This window comes from Diadema antillarum, unplaced genomic scaffold (assembly GCF_040938485.1).
Source record: "Diadema antillarum isolate AM-2024a unplaced genomic scaffold, OU_Dant_1.0 scf00000179, whole genome shotgun sequence".
Lineage (NCBI taxonomy): Eukaryota > Metazoa > Echinodermata > Echinoidea > Diadematoida > Diadematidae > Diadema > Diadema antillarum.
The window spans coordinates 629,068-647,934 of record NW_027271068.1 but is presented as its reverse complement, the minus strand read 5'-3'; the positions used below and the strand labels follow the sequence as shown (position 1 = coordinate 647,934).

Genomic DNA, 18,867 nt, shown 5'->3' with positions numbered 1-18,867 from the left:
ATCTGATAGTTGTTCCATAATCTCAAGTTTGTTATCTTAACTCTTGTCTCTCAGTGAGTTAACCCTAATCCCACCGGGTTTTTTGAGCGACGTGAAACCACCGGGGGGGCCTTTTTGGCCCCCCCCCCCTTCAGATCTCGGTCGTGGATCGCACAATCCTCGCAAAAATTTGCACTGAGGTAGAGGCCAATGTAATCTACAAGACTGTATAGTTAGATTTTTCAAATTTTAATTTATGCATTTTATATTAATTAATGTATGCTAATTTATGCAAAATGAATTTTTTTGCCTATAAATAAAAAAAATAAAGCTCGAAGACTTCTATTTTTGGTGAACATCTTCTTTTCAATATCCTCAATAATAGTATTAAAGCAAAAATTCGGCTTCAAAATCATTTCTTATGTATTTTATTGTTTATTGAATTTCTTATGTATTTCCTTTTTTTCCTTTTTGTTTTTGTTTTTTCGCCAATATTTGTCGCATAACTTTTTAAAAGCATAATCAGGCTAAAATAAATCATTATCAGCCATTGAAAATAAAAATATTTGGTCAATTCCACGGAAAGGTTGCATTTTATGAAAATCAAACTATTGAGTATAGATGATTAATGAAGCTTAATTAGATGATCTGGTATTGTTCACTCAAGGCAGCCTTTCACAACGGATATTTTGATACCTCATTTGTGAACATCGGTGAACATGGAGTGGAGTTATGTCCGAAAAACCTTCATTTTTCATGAAAATTGCCAATTTTTGCAGAATTTACGTATCATTTCTGATACACTATTATGACCATAATACAGCATGTGTAATTCTCAGATGGCTTATTTTCTGAATGTTCTTTGGTCATAGATTGGTTTTATGATGTTTTAGAACTTGTTCCGGTATCAGTAAATATTATTCTCTCAATCTCAAAATGTGGTAGTTGATAGCGTCCCATAAGTCACGTTTTTGTGTCCCATCAGTCACACTGGTTTTCCCTATCCTGCTACTGTACCAATGAGTAGATATTCATACCACTTGGCTCAGGGTAAGCACCAACCCTTTGCTACATTCAGGAAAGAAAATATCTTTCCAGAGACTCTGTGTGTAAGAATATTTCAGAACTTACTTTCCCATGTGAAAAACGGTGGTCCTCAAATGTCCCATAAGTCACGACAGCAATTTTTCGTTGCTGTACGTAATGCAATGATACTTCTCAAACTAAGTATGGTGTTTTCATAAACTGTGATATGATAGATCTAACCATGAACTGAGAAAAATGCATTTGATGCAACTATTTTCTCAAAATACTGGTTTGAAATTGCCAAAAATTGTCACTTTGTCCCATAAGTCACAATGGAATTGACCATTTGTGTTTATATAATTGATTGCAAAAACACAATTTACATTGGATTTGTACACAAAATCACGTTTTTGAGCAATTTTGGGTCGACAAATTTTTTTCAAGGGGCGTGGCTTCAAAACGGTATGCCCAGGAGTGACAAATTTGGTCTCAAAAGTTGTGCGATACTTGAAAGAAAAAAGTCATGAAATGTCGCAGCGAGAGCATCACGCGTTGCGGAATAATCACACGAAACGTCGAGGGGGGGGGCTAAAATACTTTGACATTTTAAATGTGCAGGAGCCCATGGTATATCCCTCTATGTTACATCAATTGCATCAAGTGATGTATCGGCACAGAACATCAATCCAACAAAATGTTTAATTCATAATTTCTTTTTTTTAACAAAGTCCGTAGACATTTTTGATGATAGCAACTGTAATACGTTTGCATGACTGGTTTATCTGTCATAAAGCAAAAACAAAATCATTTCCTTGCAGTTACCCTTTAACTTCAGCATGATATGTGTTAAAACAGGGAGGTGAGACAAAAAGGAGTGGGCACTCTGCCCTGAGGGTTTTCCCTATCACTCAACACAGGATTACAAGGGATCAGTGCCCCAACGAACAAGTAAACGACCTCTTACGTAACGAGGTCAGTCTGATCGTTATCACTGCTGTTTGATGTTCGATCCTCGGGGCCGCGGTGATTTGGCCCTCTATCATTAGGAGTATGGACAGGCCAGTTGACTTGTGTGTGTTCACAAGGACGTGTATGAGGGTTTTACATTCTTTATGCAGGCTCACACGGCATATACTCTTGGGACCTGCTAGTCTAAGAATTCAGCTCTCGATAGATACAAACATTTTGAAAATCGGCCAAGAAGAAGTTGAGTTTTGACAATGTAACTGTTTAACAATAGCCATTGTTTTGTTCTTGTCTTAATCAAATTACGATGCAATGTCAAGTGTAAATCCTGACTAGTGCTGACGAAATTCACCTGTAGATCAGCAGATGTTGGGGGTTTTCTTTAGTCTGATGTATCACTTCATTGTTCGCTCTTGTTGGTTCTCTTGTCATATTTTTTGGGAAACTTGTGTACATCCGCCAAGACATGTTTTTTCTGGTCCCACTAACATATTTTAGTGAGCAATTTTAGATCTCCAGGGGATGTAAACACTATTTGAATGTTTTTTTTTTTTTGTTGTTGTATGCTGGGGATATATTGAGGCAGGAGGGCTCGAATCTACAACAGAATGGTCATGATGGAGACTACTATAGGACCTAATCTTGGTGAAATAACTTGCCTCCTTGCCTGGTGTATGGTGAAAACATGTGAGAGTTCAGTGAGAGCTGAACTATCTCACATGTCCTGTATCACTGTATGCCTGATAAGATATTCACCATGGCGCTTTTTTTTTGTCTGTCTCTCTGTTTTTGTTTTATTCTTATTTGAAAGTTGAATGGGTATTTTTATGATGGTTGTTGCTGTTGTGGTTGGTATTTATCATCAGACATTATTAGGGCCTGTGTTCCACTACTCGGCTGTTCATGTTCTTATTTGAAAGCTGAATGGGTATTTGTATGATGGTTGTTGCTGTTGTGGTTGGTATTTTCTGTGCTAGCTTGGTATATTAAAATTATTATTATCATCAGACATTATTAGGGCCTGTGTTCCACTACTCAGCTGTTCATGTTTCCTTCATATTCTTACAATCAGTATATTATCATTGGTGCTGCTAATCATTATTATTAAATGTTTTTAAGTCTGTGTTAATTTGTTTCCATTTCATGTAAAAGTTATTTCACCATAATAGCATGCAAAGTACATTTGTTCCCAAGAAATCTCATAGTACATGGACATGTAAATGCACATAAATTATAATACCTTGAATACTAGCTGCAAAATTCAAAATGTGACCATGCAACCAGTTCACTGCACATCACAATGCACCAGTGTTGTTTGCAGGCACAGCACTGGGTAATGCACCAGTAATGCACCAGTATACACCACCCACAAGTACCACGTGGAGTAATCCCGGTTCTGGCCAGGGAGGGGTGAGACCCACCAGCCTGTTGACAAGGATTGCGCATGTGCACTGTGCGGCCAAGCGGCAGTAATCTAGTTAGTGGAGTGGTCTCTTGGGGAGTGCGGCTCCGAGGATGGTTCAAAAGACACTAATCCAGTGCCCACTCCTTTTCCTCTCACCTCCCTGGTTAAAACATATTGTCTCCAAGTTGCACATCATATCTGAAGGTCATTCAAGACTGAACCCTAACTAGTCCGGGCTATTTACGTAGATGATAGAGCCGGGGGGGGCTCCCAGGCCCCCCTCCAGATCTCAGCCATCGACTGTGCGATCACGATGAAAATTGGCACACACATTGCCTATGACGTAATCTAAAGTACCATGAAGTTAATTTTTTGAAAAATTGTCATTTATGCTAAATTATGCTAATTTATGCGTAATGATGCATAAAATGAGACAATTTGGTATAAATCACTAAATGAAGCTCAAAACAGGCACATTTTTTGTGTAAATGTTCTTTTTAGTGTCCTTAGCAAATGTAAGAGAAAAAAGTGTTTTATTGTTCTTTTTTAATATCTTATGTATTTCATTGTTTTTTTCGACTTTATGTTTTTCATCGTTTTTTCGATGAAATTTGTCCGCGACATTGTTCTGAACAAGAAAATATTTTATTAATTGATTTCAATCAATAAAACCCCCAAATAATCATGCTTTTATGAAATTTGCCTGGAAACACAGTTTGCATTGAAATTGTACACGAATTCACTTTCTGAGCATTTTTTGGTCTGACATGTACATACATATTTATGCGCAACTTCGGAACCACTCCCAGGCATCGCAAATTTGGTGTCAAAAGATGCGGGAGACTCAAAAGAAAAAAGCATGAAACGTCATGGCGATAGCTTTTCGCGATAGTGATACATCGCCTAGTTCGGGTTGAATATCTTGTATACCAGATTTCTTTGTTCCTAGCAATGAAATTTCATAGAAAATAGCCATGATTATTTAACTAGTCTAACGTCACTTTAGAGTCACTCAATAGTTTTTCTATGTTTATTTTTCTTGTTCACAGGAAGAAGAGCTGAAGAAGCATTCCGTCGTTCTCTGCACATGCAATGCAGCAGGTGCAGGGCGCATCAGGAAATACACGAATATCATCCAGTGCATCGTAGATGAGGCTGGCATGTGCAATGAGCCTGAGACGCTCATTCCTCTCACCAACACTCTCCCGCACCAGATTGTACTGATTGGAGATCACAAGCAGCTGAGGTACGTCGCCTTGTTTGAGTTGATCGGTGCTTTGCATCACCATAGCTTCCATGTGAAGAGTTTGTTCGCAAAAACTGATAAGTCCATTTTTGAAGATTTTAAAGTATGGTCTGTGTCATAAAGTACAAAATAATACCTTTTAAATGATATATTGGTCACTACATAAAAAGGACTACATTTTTGAAGTTATGGTCAAAAGAAGCAAAATTTTTCTTATTACTCTCTGTATTTTTCTTGACCTTTAACTCTTAACGTGCCATGGTCGCCGATCGGCGACCATAGTCCTGACGTGCCATGGTCGCCGATCGGCGACTAAGAAGAGCAAGAAAACTCCTGCTCATTAAAGTGTTTGTGGTATCATAATTACTTGCACTATGAAACTGCCATTGATATATAATGATAGCAGATAATTGTATCTATCGTTTGAACTAAATATTTGTGTATGCTTACATAGGATTTTTTAGAGTAAATTCATGATTTTTCGACAAGGTATGTTTTCTTCGCGCCGGGAAAATTCGGCGTGAGCGCACCCTCTGTGAGCTGTGTATAAATCAAAAGTCTCATTGGTAAACCACGCGTGTGTACGCTATTGAGTCTGCGTGTCTTTTCTATGAGGTTCCAGTCGTCTTGTTCCGCTTGGATGCTGTCCTGCGGGACGGCTGAAAGCATGCTTTCATTTTGTCCCTCAGAGAAGGTCAGCTTTTATTTTGACGGTCAAGCCTTTCATCCTTTTGTCTGTTTGATGTACTGTAATCGTCCCGACGCTTACATACAATCAGATACAAAAGAAGAAAACGCCTTTGTCCTTGTGTATGCACGCGTACCAGCAAGCGAAAACTTGACTCGTGAACTAAGCCGCACGGCACATCCATATAATTTGCGTTGACGTGATCGTCATTGTTTTTAGCCTGTCATTGCCGGTCTCCTTGTCCAAATGAAAGTGAATACCAGGAGAAATTTAGGTTGGCGTACTTTAGGACTAAAGACAGAATGGTAGAAAAAGAGGGGGAGGTGAAAAGGGTATAAAAATACCCAGGTATAGTCCCCTTTTGTGTATGAATGTGTCATTACATAATATCATTAGCGCTAGAAAGAGTTCGATATACACACCTTGAGAAAGGGAAGTACTGAATACATAATGCAGCTGGTATGGTATTGCCCGACATCATAGTAATTTCGTACGCATATTTCTGCGTACTTACGATCTTCAATACTCGCGGGACCTCGTAGACTGGCCTCACAAATCGTTTATAAGGACCGAAACCGCAAAAATAGAATGCAATACAAAAATGCAAAAACGTTAAGAAATTCACATTTTACCTCAGATTTAGAAGAAGATGTCGATTTATCGCAAGATTTTATCTTGGGAACTATTCAAAATGTTCGTATTAGACATTTTGCGGTGAGAAAAAAAATGAGCCTCATTAGCCGATTCTTTTTCTCTTTGTCCTCCCCTCGGTAAGAATACTAGTAGGTACATGTAGTGAACCTTGGGTAAGAATTGTGGTTCTGGTGCAAGAACAAGATGTGAAAGCATTGACTATGCCATTACGAAAATCATGTACCTAATTATAATGCGATTTTTTTTTTTGCGGTTGTAAAAGACAACTTTTGATTTTTTTTAAAAATTTTTGGAGAGAAAGATATACTTGAAGCCTATTCTCCAAAAACCTGAGTGAATAATTTGCGTACTTTTGCTGAATTCGTATTTTCAGGACTTTGTGAATAACCGGTGTTATTTTTTGCCGACATTTCATCCACTATGTGCTGAATTCAAAGCCACAAAAAAAAAAGGCGTTCGGTGATACGATCCGCTCTCCTACTGTATACATAGTAAACGATTCATAGACATTCACAAAGCACACATCGCGATAGCTAATGTCCTATCTTTTTGGCCCTTTGTATGCGTTTATTGTGTACTTTCTTCTGACGATAAGTGTCCCATGTTTTGCAAAATGGTAAAGTGCTCAACAAAACTAGTCAACAAAAGGAATTCCAATGTTGACATTGATCAAATCCAAAAACGTACGTGAAGGACTTTCCAAGATAGCGGAAGTCATTCAAACTGACTAAACTCTCACTAAAACCCTGTGGACTTACGAACCTTATTGCTATCTGCACCGCGTAGTGCGCCGTGTTTTCATTTCTGTTGTTGTTATCGTACGTATCGAGGGCTGCAAATTATTATGACGTTACACTTCTGAAGATCGTTTTATAACGGATTTTTGACTCGGTGAAAAATCCATCGGAAATACAAAATAAAGATATTACTTTTGACATTTCTGGGCAATGAATCGAACCGCGATATGTCTTTATTTCTTCTTATTGTTGTTGTGTATCAATGAGCTCCTCATATACTTGGCGAGCAACTCTCTTGCACTTCCTCTTCTACAAAATTTCGTGAATAAATTTGGCAAATACAACAGATCACAGTACTGTAGGCTGTCTTACTTGACACCTGACGCTGTTTTACGTAATTTGTGCAAAGTGCAACGTGATTTTGACCTTTTTTTAGCTTAGCTTTTTTGTTCTAATCTAAGATAGAACTAAGTGTACCTGTATAATCAAACCTTTTGTTGTGGAACTTGCCTTGATTCTTGTTTGTGTGTTGTTTGATATGTGTGTGTGTGTGTGTGTTCTTTTTTTTTTGGGGGGGGTACTATCCATACAAACGATCAAGACGCAGCCTTTTTCAATATTCAATAATTGGTGCAATTTGGTCATACAAGAATGTCGTTAACTCAAATCTTTACTTCACAAAATAAGTGAAGAAGTCGAGGTAAAATTATTATATCTCTCTATGATATATGAATAACTTCAAAGTATTGTTGTAACGTTAACCTCAATATCCATCTGTCCCTTCTCTCTCTCTCTCTCTCTCTTTCTGACAGAATCGCTTTGTCTCTCAAACTCTTGTTGTTACTAATACCCTATTGGCGAATTTCATTTCTTCTTTTTTTTTTCTCTCTCTCTCTTTTTTTTTGGGGGGGGGGGGAGAACTATATACTCTAAAGAGGAATTGCTGTACAAGGCTTCGTGCATTGTTTCTTCGTACCTTGCGTCTCGTATGATTTGATGCGGATATAAAAACTGTTAGCTTACATGTTGACGTTGTTGTACAGTACGTTTGCATGGAGTGTATGATTTGATGAATTCCTTTGTTGTGCATGTTTTTAGCTTCGCTTATTATACTTTTCCAACCTTACATGCAACTAAGTGTGCTAATAATCATACTCTTGCTTTGTTTGTATGTGTGCTTTTGAGTCTTGTTTGTCGGTTGTTTATTTGATTTTGTGTTTTTAGGCGAAGAAGAAACTGACGACCTCGATCTATGTATGTATACAATATATATATATATATATATAGAGAGAGAGAGAGAGAGAGAGAGAGAGTAAGAAATATACGCATATTATATACTTATATATTTATATATATATATATGTATATATACATATATATATATATATATATATGTATATATACATATATATATATGTATATATATATTATATGCACACATGTTTATTATTATTATTATTATTATCGTTATACTGTATGTCATAGATAACTATTTTTGGAACGTCGAGTTCCATTTCCATTCGTCACTTTCTCTCTCTCTCTCTCTCTCTCTCTCTCTCTGTCTTTCTGGCAATAGTATTCTCTCTTCAAACTGATCTCACTCCACATATACAACCTGTTACTGAATATACATTGCACCTTCTCTCGTCAATATCTCTAGATACTACTAGTATCCTTCAGTGGTTACATACACTTCAGTTTTGCAATCTCACTATAATTGATCAGCTTTGATCTGACATTACACACTCAGCAACGCTGATTAAATTACAAATAAGAAACAGATGAGTATAGTTTATCTCTTTCACTCGTCACTGTGAATAATGCTTTATTTTCAATTCCTCATTCACACGATGACTAGTGATATCCGGAAAAGAATTCACTGCTCTTACATTGACAACTTACATGCATGTGGTGATATGACAATTACTTATTCAAATGCGATCGTGGAACTCGCTGTAAAATCATGACAGCGGCTACTTATTGTTGAAGAGCCAAGGAATAATTACACAATGACATAAATAACCCCACATAATCTAAAGTTTGATAAGATACACCATTGAATTCATAAACACGACAATATACCATCGAGATTCAGAATTGCCACTGACAAGTATACATTGTAAGTGTAATGAGCACTACACAAATCCATAATTCCATAATTTGTCGGACATATGTATGTATACAAAATAAATTACTAGTACAAGTTGATAATAAACTTGCTAGTGGCACAATCACTGGCATATCACTGGTTACTCATGGGGATCGATTTGACCCATAATATCAACCTTTTCTGATAATACAAGAACTTGTGAGCTACATCTCAATAAATTATCACATTGTCATTGATATTTTGTGTATAACCATATCATCAATATGAACGTTTATCTCTTTGTACAGTATTTGATTTTTTTTAATGCTATTAATTACTATTTCGAAGACTTACGGATAATAAATAACCAATCCTTACAATTACGGGAATATCACCATTATTGTAATGTACATACATTGTGTGTACACTGTAAATAGGCAATGTAATATGAGAGATAACTTGGCAGAGAAATTCATGTCTAAAGATTTCACGTTACCCTGGCTAATGACATAATCATTGGTAATTGGGATCGATTTGACAGACAATAACCACCTGGTTTTGTGTACATGCAAATGAGTACAAGTGAGAGTACACGGAACGTTTCTTTTGGGGTGAAGTTCAGACAGATATCGCGATTATACTTCAATACATCTCAGTCTTGGATCGTAAAACCAATAATGTCCATGTAATTACAATGAATCATGCACCTGGAAATGCTTGCCATCTGTGAGCTGTAATTTGAACATGCATATTCTATAAGCAACGGTAGACAGGCCTATACACGACAAGTTCATGACATTGTTTAGAGTTCATGTCATCAGAAGACTCAGTGTTTGTGACCTATGATCGGAAATCTTTTCTGGTGTGGTAGATCTCGAAACACGGGATGCAACACATAGCAAGTCCACATTGTCGGCAGTATGTCCTCGTCTGTCTTCGCCTTCCCCTCCTGCGGTCCGAACACACGTAGCAGTCAGGACGATGTTGTCGATCTTCGAACTCTGCTGGGAAGTGGCGCTCAGTCAGTCTTGCCTCGTTGTCGGCGATGGGAGGTGACGGTGTCCGACGATAGCGAGATGCTCTGTAGCCGTTCAGCAGACCCTCAATCACCCGACATCTGAAGTCGCGCGTGGACATCTTGTGGCCAGCCATGCGAAATGCGATGTAAGCGTTCACGAGAGCTACTTCCATGGTGAAGTGGTAGGTTACGCGGTATCCCTTGATTTTCTTATGAGGGTAGCGGTAGTAGGACATGCGTTGATCCATTTTGTCCACGCCGTTCATGAACCTGTTGTACACGTCAACAGTTGCTGGCTTCTGAATCGTACGGCGACCTCCTTCGGCGTTCTTACTCCGTATCTGCTTCTGTTTGAGATCGTTGCTGCTGACGGTCGACAGCACGTTCACGAGTTTCACGTCATGCCAAGTCACTGCTGACATCTCCCTCCCTTTGGCGAAAAACACGGGATCGTCACCTTTCGCAAGGTGCAGACCACCACGTCGGATCTCTTCTGGAAGTCCTCGTCGGTTGCTCCTCACCGTTCCACAGGCTCCAAGTCCGTTCCGTGACAGATCCTCGTAGAGCTTTACGGAACTATAATAGTTGTCCATCACGATCACGCGATCCGTGTTGTAGAATGGCTCCGTCAGCTGTTTCACCAGGGCTTCAGTGGCGCTGTCCCCATTGTCTTGTCCCTCGGCTCCGACATACTGCCGCCACCGCAGACAAAATCCCGTTTGGGCGTCACAGAGCATCCAGAATTTTATCCCCCATTTCCGTGGTTTGTTTGGGATGTACTGTCTGTAGGAGATTCTTCCTTTGAACGGCGCCAAGCTCTCGTCGATTGACAGGTATCCCCCGGGAAGGAAATGCTCAAGGTACGTCGGCTGGGACATATCGATGAGGGGGCGCGTCTTGTGAAGGGGGTCGAAACCGGGCTGTCCACGGGGCACGAGCTTCTCGTTGTCATTGAAATGTAGGAAGGTGTTCAATAGCTGAAATCGATTCCTGGAAATGACGTCGGCAAACCCAGGAGTCACTAAGATGTCGGAGTTCGTTTCCCAGTACTGAGGCACAGATGGCTTTGACACCAGTCCCATCGCTATTTGAAGTGCGGTGAAAGCGCGTATCTCCTCCTCATCGGTGTCCAGCCATACGCCGAATCGAGACGCCTCTGGGAGGGGCGCTGGGCAATCGAAGAATTGTTGCGCATACTTGTTCGTTTCATCTGCTATGTGGGCAAAGATGGAAGTCGGATAGAACTTCGTAAAAAAGTCCACTGGCTCCAATCCTTCAGCGTCCTTCAGCTATTTGAAGTGCGGTGAAAGCGCGTATCTCCTCCTCATCGGTGTCCAGCCATACGCCGAATCGAGACGCCTCTGGGAGGGGCGCTGGGCAATCGAAGAATTGTTGCGCATACTTGTTCGTTTCATCTGCTATGTGGGCAAAGATGGAAGTCGGATAGAACTTCGTAAAAAAGTCCACTGGCTCCAATCCTTCAGCGTCGAAAAGTAGTCTGGGTTGGTCGTCATACACTCGTCGACTTGACTTGAATCGCTCGTCAGGCTCAAGTCTCCGCCAATCGTGATCGGAGAGTGGTTCAGCATGAGTTGTTGGATGAGGCGCAGGTAGATCATTGAGGTGGTCATCGTCACCTCCATCAGCTTCGTCGCCTGACGAGTCTTCAAACAGTGATTCACCGTGCTCTTCAAACTCCGGGAGAAGACGTGAGGAATCACGTTCTTCTGTGCTTTCACTGCTACGAGATGATTGCGTGTCTTCTTCCCAGTTGTTATCTACAATATCCTTGATTTCGAAGTCAGAGTCCAACATGAAATCACGGACCTCATCGGCAGTGAACTCACGCCTTCGCCGTTTTCTCGGTGGAGCCATAGAAGCGAGCACACTTTAGCTCATTCAGGAGAGACTGATAGAGTATTTAGAGATTATGAAGCAGTAACGTTGTTGAATCGCAGGAGAGATCGAGATAAATGATGATCACTGGCAATTTCCCCCTTCTTATGTAAGTCAATGTGATCAGTTCGGGTGATAGAATAGCAGGATTAAAACTATCAACGTTCGATACCTTCGCCAATCACGTATAAGCAAAGGTTATTATAGCTCTAGAATAAAACTTTCGTTTGAAAGACCTGAAAAGAAAGAGTACCGCCTATTTCCAAAACCTAGCCCATAATAAAGACGCGGCACGCGTGAATAGATGTTTCATGGCCACCGCCACCTCACCGCGGATACAATAAGAGTGCCTTATTTGCATAGATGAAAGCGCCTACCGAAAGACCGCCTCAAACAAAAGAAGGTCTTGACACCCAACCTTGGTCATGGTCTATTACATTCGAAAAACATGTGTCAGTATTTTGTTGGTCAAACTATGGAAATACATGAAAATATCCTGTCGAAACAAGAATATCGGTCTGTAAACACTCGTAAAATAATTGGGAATGAGTGTTTTGAACTGGCAGTACTTCAATTGCGAATGTCAACCTTACCTTTTCCCTGTTATATTGTACCTTTTCTGCCAGCAGATTCAAACGCGTTAATAATTGTGACAGACTATAATTATCATGCAGTTGATTTTAGTCAGTAAATCTAAGTTTCATCAAATATGTCAACAAACTAAACATTGTAATAAAATGAATTTCAATAAACCATTACCATGTCGATTTAAAAGACACATGTACATATATATATATATATATATATATATATATATATATATACACTCATATATACAGAGTGGGAAAAGATAAAGGCATTCATGGACGTATAGATAACTCAACGTACATGTTTCACGTATATACAGTATATACACATTCGTTGAACTACGTTCGTGAATGCCCTTATCTTCTCACCCTGGATGAATAATGAAGTAGCTACTTGTTCTGTACAAGGCGCCTTCTCTTTCTCGCTCTGTCTCTCTCATTTCATATATATATATATATATATATATATATATATATATATGTACATATATAAAGATAAGTAACAAAATACAATGAATAATACAATAAAATAAAATGAATTTTGTTATTGTTCTCTCAGTATCAACACTTGAGAAAGGGCGGCGAGACGCTCGAAAATTTGTGTGAAGAAATAAACCGTTGGTGAATACAGCATGAATTTTGTTACAGCTTTGTTACTCATCTTTTTATCTTGCCAACACGTGGGCTACCTTATCAACATATATATATATATATATATATATATATATATATATATATTCATATTTTTAATACACATATGTGTATCTTTATAATATATATAATTTTGCCTTATTCTGTTCAAATGTATGCAAATTGGTTGCTTTTTTGCGCGCTTTTGTGTTTACGTCCCAAGCCCTTGAAAAAGACTGGTAACTCCGTCGAAAGCTTGGGAGAGTAAAAGGCTATTAGTGAACATTACTGCAACGTCTGCGAGCAGTCTTTCCCGTCACACCTACACATAAATATAATTCAGCACCCACAACGTAGGAGGCCAAGCCCGCTTCACCTTATATGTTGTATATATATGATTATATATAATGAAACGTTTAGTCCGCGTGTTGGTACCAGTAGGTATAGAAAAGATGAAAAAGTAGAGTGGTAATGCATTTTGACAGTCTTCATCTTCATCATCATTTTTTCTGTCTACATGTATATAGAAATATATATATATATATATATATATATATATATATACCAAAATATATGTATCTTACATACAATCATAAATTCAGCAATGTTATAACAACTGCACTTGATAACCTAGGACGGCGCTTCTTCTCTGTCATAATAGTATAGGACAAAATATGTACCATGTAAAGCAGAACATAAAAATGCTTCTCCTTCATGCTTCAGTCAGATTTTTTTTTTTATCCCGTTTTGCAAAGCTTCTTCAGCATATACCGTGTTGTTGTAGCCTATAAGAAAAGCAATCAGCTTTTGTGAGAAAAAGGAAAGAAAGAACACAGACAAGTTTCAAACGTAAAACTTGCCATTCATCTCTCTCATCTTGACCACACAGTGGTATAAACACGAACTAAAGATTTGCCACGCAAACGCTAAGAGGACGCTAATCAGGCAGATCATTATGTTCTGAACATGCGCGACACAGCCAACAGCCATGATCATTGTCCAACACGGGAGGCTGCGCCGTCTTGATGTTAGCGTCGCCGATCTGAAGAACTCGCTGTTACCACAGATCAGAATTGAAGATCGCGGGTAGTAGAATACCCATTTCCATGAATTTTGGATACTAGAGGCATTCACATGTGCATAAAAAAATCACACTATCGATCGAGATAAATGATGATCACTGGCAATTTCCCCCTTCTTATGTAAGTCAATGTGATCAGTTCGGGTGATAGAATAGCAGGATTAAAACTATCAACGTTCGATACCTTCGCCAATCACGTATAAGCAAAGGTTATTATAGCTCTAGAATAAAACTTTCGTTTGAAAGACCTGAAAAGAAAGAGTGTCGCCTATTTCCAAAACCTAGCCCATAATAAAGGCGCGGCACGCGTGAATAGATGTTTCATGGCCACCGCCACCTCACCGCGGATACAATAAGAGTGCCTTATTTGCATAGATGAAAGCGCCTACCGAAAGACCGCCTCAAACAAAAGAAGGCCTTGATATCCAACCTTGGTCATGGTTTGTTACATTCGAAAAACATGTGTCAGTATTTTGTTGGTCAAACTATGGAAATATATGAACATATCCCGTCAAAACAAGAATATCGGTCTGTAAACACTCGTAAAATAATGGGGAATGAGTGTTTTGAACTGGCAACACCTCAATTGCGAATGTCAACCTTACCTTTTCCCTGTCATATTGTACCTTTTCTGCCAGCAGAATCAAACACGTGAATGATTGTGACAGACTATATTATCGCGCAATTGATTGTGGGCTGTAAATCTAGGTTTCATCAAGTATGTCAACGAACTAAATATTGAAAAGAAATTAAATATTCATTTCAATAAAGCATTGTCATGTCGATTTAAAAGATATACATACATACATAATATGCAGAGTGGGAATAGATAAAGGCATTCATGGACGTATAGATAATTCAACGTACATGTTCCACGTATACACACATTCGTTGAACTACGTTCGTGAATGCCCTTATCTTCTCACCCTGGATGAATAATGAAGTAGCTACATTTACACTTGTTCTGTACACGGTCGAGGCGCCTTCTCTTCCTCGCTCTCTCTCTCTCTCTTATATGTATAATATATATATATATATATATATATATATATATATATATATATAACAGCAACAAATAGTTTCTTCTCGGAGTCCTAAGAAAGTATAGATTCACTACAGTAGGTCAATATAAACTCCGTTGGAGACGTAAAGTGTCAAATCTATTGACTTGACAAAGCCCTATGGGCGAAAATGCGTCAAATTTACGTCTCCAACGGAGTTTATATTGACCTACTGTTGTGAATATATATATATATATATATATATATATATATATATATATATATATATGTATATATATATATATATATATATATATATATATATATATATATACCTTTATATACGATTTTGCCTTATTCTGTTCAAATGTATGCAAATTGGTTGCTTTTCTGCTTTTGTGTTTACGTTCCAAGCCCTTGAAAAAGACTGGTAACTCGGTCGAAAGCTTGGGAGAGTAAAAGGCTATTAGTGAACATTACTGCAACATCTGCGAGCAGTCTTTCCCGTCACACCTACGCATGAATATAATGCAGCACCCACAACGTAGGAGGCCAAGCCGCTTCACCTTGTATGCTATATATATATAGATTATGATTATGTATTATGAAACTCATAGTCCGCGTGTTGGTACCAGTAAAGAAAAGATAAACAAGTAGAGTGGTAATGCATTTTGACAGTCCAACAGTGCTATTTATTAGCACATTTGGACTTTCAAAAATTCATTACCATTCTACTTCTTCATCTTTTCTACCGACATGTATATAGAAGTATATATATATATATATATATATACATATATATATATATATATATATATATATATATATATATATATATATATATATATATATTGACAGTAATGTTACAACGACTGCGCTTGATAACCTAAGACGGCGCTTCTTCTCTGTCATAATAGTATAGGACAAAATATGTACCATGTAAAGCAGAACATAAAATGCTTCTCCTTCATGCTGCAGTCAGATTTTTTTTTTTATTCCGCTTTGCAAAGCTTCTTCAGGATACATAATACCGTGTTGTTGTAGCCTATAAGAAAAGCAATCAGCTTTTGCGAGAAAAAGGAAAGAAAGAACACAAACAAGTTTCAATCATAAAACTTGCCATTCATCTCTCTCATCTTGACCACACAGTGGTATAAACACGAACTAAAGATTTGCCTCGCAAACGCTAAGAGGACGCTAATCAGGCAGATCATTATGTTCTGAACATGCGCGACACAGCCAACAGCCATGATCATTGTCCAACACGGGAATCTGCGCCGTCTTGATGTTAGCGTCGCCGATCTGAAGAACTCGCTGTTACCACAGATCAGAATTGAAGATCGCGGGTAGTACAATACCCATTTCCGTGAATTTTGGATACTAGAGGTATTCACATGTTCTTTAAAAAAAATCAAACTATCATTTTTTAGCTCTGTATTATTCAATTTTTTAAAACAGATTCAAATTCTGTCCATTCCAGTTGCATTACTCCTGTCTCGATACCGGTGGGACGTGGCTGTCGTGATGGGTCCGTACATGTATTTCCATAACCATCCTCCATCATGTCTATAGCAACGTGGATTGACTGTATGCATTGTGCCAACTATTTTCGTGTACATTTTTCAAGAAGTGATTATATCAGTAATGCATCTAATTGTTATCAAAAAAAAAGAAAATCAACAAGCTGTATACAGGTACTTGAAATACGTGGGGTACCTTGTATGAAGAATGTGGTAATGACAGGGTGTTGAAGGAAGGCCTCTGATTTCGACGGACTGTGAGAAAAAATTGAAAATGATTATCATTAGCGCAGATAGGGTCTTTACCAAGAAAGAAGAGTCAATCAGAGCAACGTACAGAACAGAAACCAAGAATTCAAGAGACCTCCCCTGATGGTAGCATAAGTTGTGAAGATTTTGCATGTTCAAAGGAAGCTTTTGTTCATGAATAAACGCAGTATAAGCATATACAAACTTCGCCTTTTGTGAGAGTTCTTTCGGTCGACTTTCAAATGCAGTGAGCATCGCGGAGCTGCAAGAAAACGATACATGTTTTATGAAGACTAGAAGAGCCCTATGATAGTTATAGTCGAAGCCTGTGAATGAAACTTGTATACTAGCGTGACACCTACGCTTTATTGAACATGGTTTGAGTTTTTAGGTCAGTAAAACACGTTTCCAAATTAATCTTTGACAGGAATTACTTCGACTCCCTTTGCCTATAGCATATTTTGCTTCATTTCTGTGCACAACAAAATATGAGTTTCAGTACCACCTGTGTTCTGCATTCATTCCTTGAAACCCTTCAGTTTGTAGCGAAATGAAGCATCATCCTATATGCATCCTACAGCATACGAGTGATTGCATGGGTGTATACGAAACTACAAACGTGAAAAACAGCTCATTCTGTATTTGGCGTGTACATGCATTCATTTATTATGTATAATTATTATCTTCATTGAGCGTATCTAATTGAACTCATGAACCAGACGGCGAAAACTTCCCCCTTCCTTTGCAGCGATAGTGATTACTATTGACATTGAGATTATCGTAACTTCACAGTCAATTATGCCTAATGTGAATAACAAGTCAACGATCAGAAATGAAGAAGTTGAGGGGCAAGATATAAAGAGAGAGTGAGGGAGAGAGAAAGAGAGGGGGAGACAGAGCACATACTTTGATTTATGCAAAGGCACGATCAGTGATCGAAATCATAAAAATTGATAAAGAAAAGTATGAATAATGAAGCTAGCATTCTACGTTACACCGGGACGACTGAACTTCGACAGTATAGAGTGTAAATACTGTTTCTGCTAGAGAAAAAGATGACACTCTGAGTTACAAGACGTGTAGTGAACAGAATTAGCAGCAATAACAAAAGCGCCTCAGATCTTCCGACAGAAGATAGCTGTATTGACTATACTGCTGAATAACGTAAACTAATCAGGAGCGATTAGCGAGTAAGGAGACGTAATTTCAAAAGAGAGATAATGACATCAAAAAAGCCCACATTAGCAGAGTTTCTAAAGGTTGTCTTTATGTTTGTAGTTTCTTTTCGTTGTTTGTTTGTTTGATTGATTGACATCTTGTTTCTTTGCTTGATATTTTGTTGCCCCGGCGGCTCAATCCCACTTACCAGCATTGCCTTCTTCTTTATAGCTGCTACACGGGTACGATGATTTTTGAAGTCCTTTGATTCTCTCTTTCTATCATTTTGCATCATGGTAATTTTGTTGGAAAGATTTTAGTTTTTACTGCACCTCAAATGTTTTCCCTCATGTTTTTTTTTTTACCTCAAATAACGTGATCATACTAATCATATAATGTTTAACAATTTTATATATATTTTCTTTTTTTTTTCAAAACATAAGGATGCGTGCTTGACTTGATCATATTCTTTGATGTGTGGATGCATGACTTTCGCGACGGATGAGTGCTAGACTTTACATTCTGATTTTGCAGTTTTCTCCGATATTACTAAGGTTGTGAGACGTTAGCGGTTAAAATGTCGGGAAATGAATCTGCCGTCATGCGAAGGTCCAGCATCAAAACACTTTTCCGAAGTGAAGTACAATTTCTGGGATACCTCTAATATCGCTGATATTCTGTTTGTAAGTGTTACCCAACACCCAATGTACCGATCACGTCAAAAAGCAAAGTAATAGATTTTTTCACATGGTCATAATATTGGTGCGATACGAAAATGAAACTCACTAAGCTCCAAAATAATTTCAGTAAACAATGATATTGTTACCGATCAAAATCTTTTGAAATATTCAGAAATACGCAAACCAAAAATCACTCTCTCCCTTTCTTTGCGCCTCCCCCCCCCCCCCCCCCCCCGAATCACCGCACTGCAGTGCAC

At 38.4% G+C, this 18,867-nt stretch overlaps 1 protein-coding gene across 1 annotated transcript in view; it reads left to right on the top strand.

The window, feature by feature from the left end:
* The window catches only part of LOC139722990 (3'-5' exoribonuclease HELZ2-like), an 89,516-nt gene that overhangs the window by 64,170 nt on the left and 6,479 nt on the right, over positions 1–18,867 (top strand). Inside the window, exon 32 of the mRNA XM_071634268.1 lies at positions 4,426–4,622. Coding sequence (XP_071490369.1) covers positions 4,426–4,622 — 197 coding nt within the window. The remainder of the gene's footprint in view (positions 1–4,425; positions 4,623–18,867) is intronic.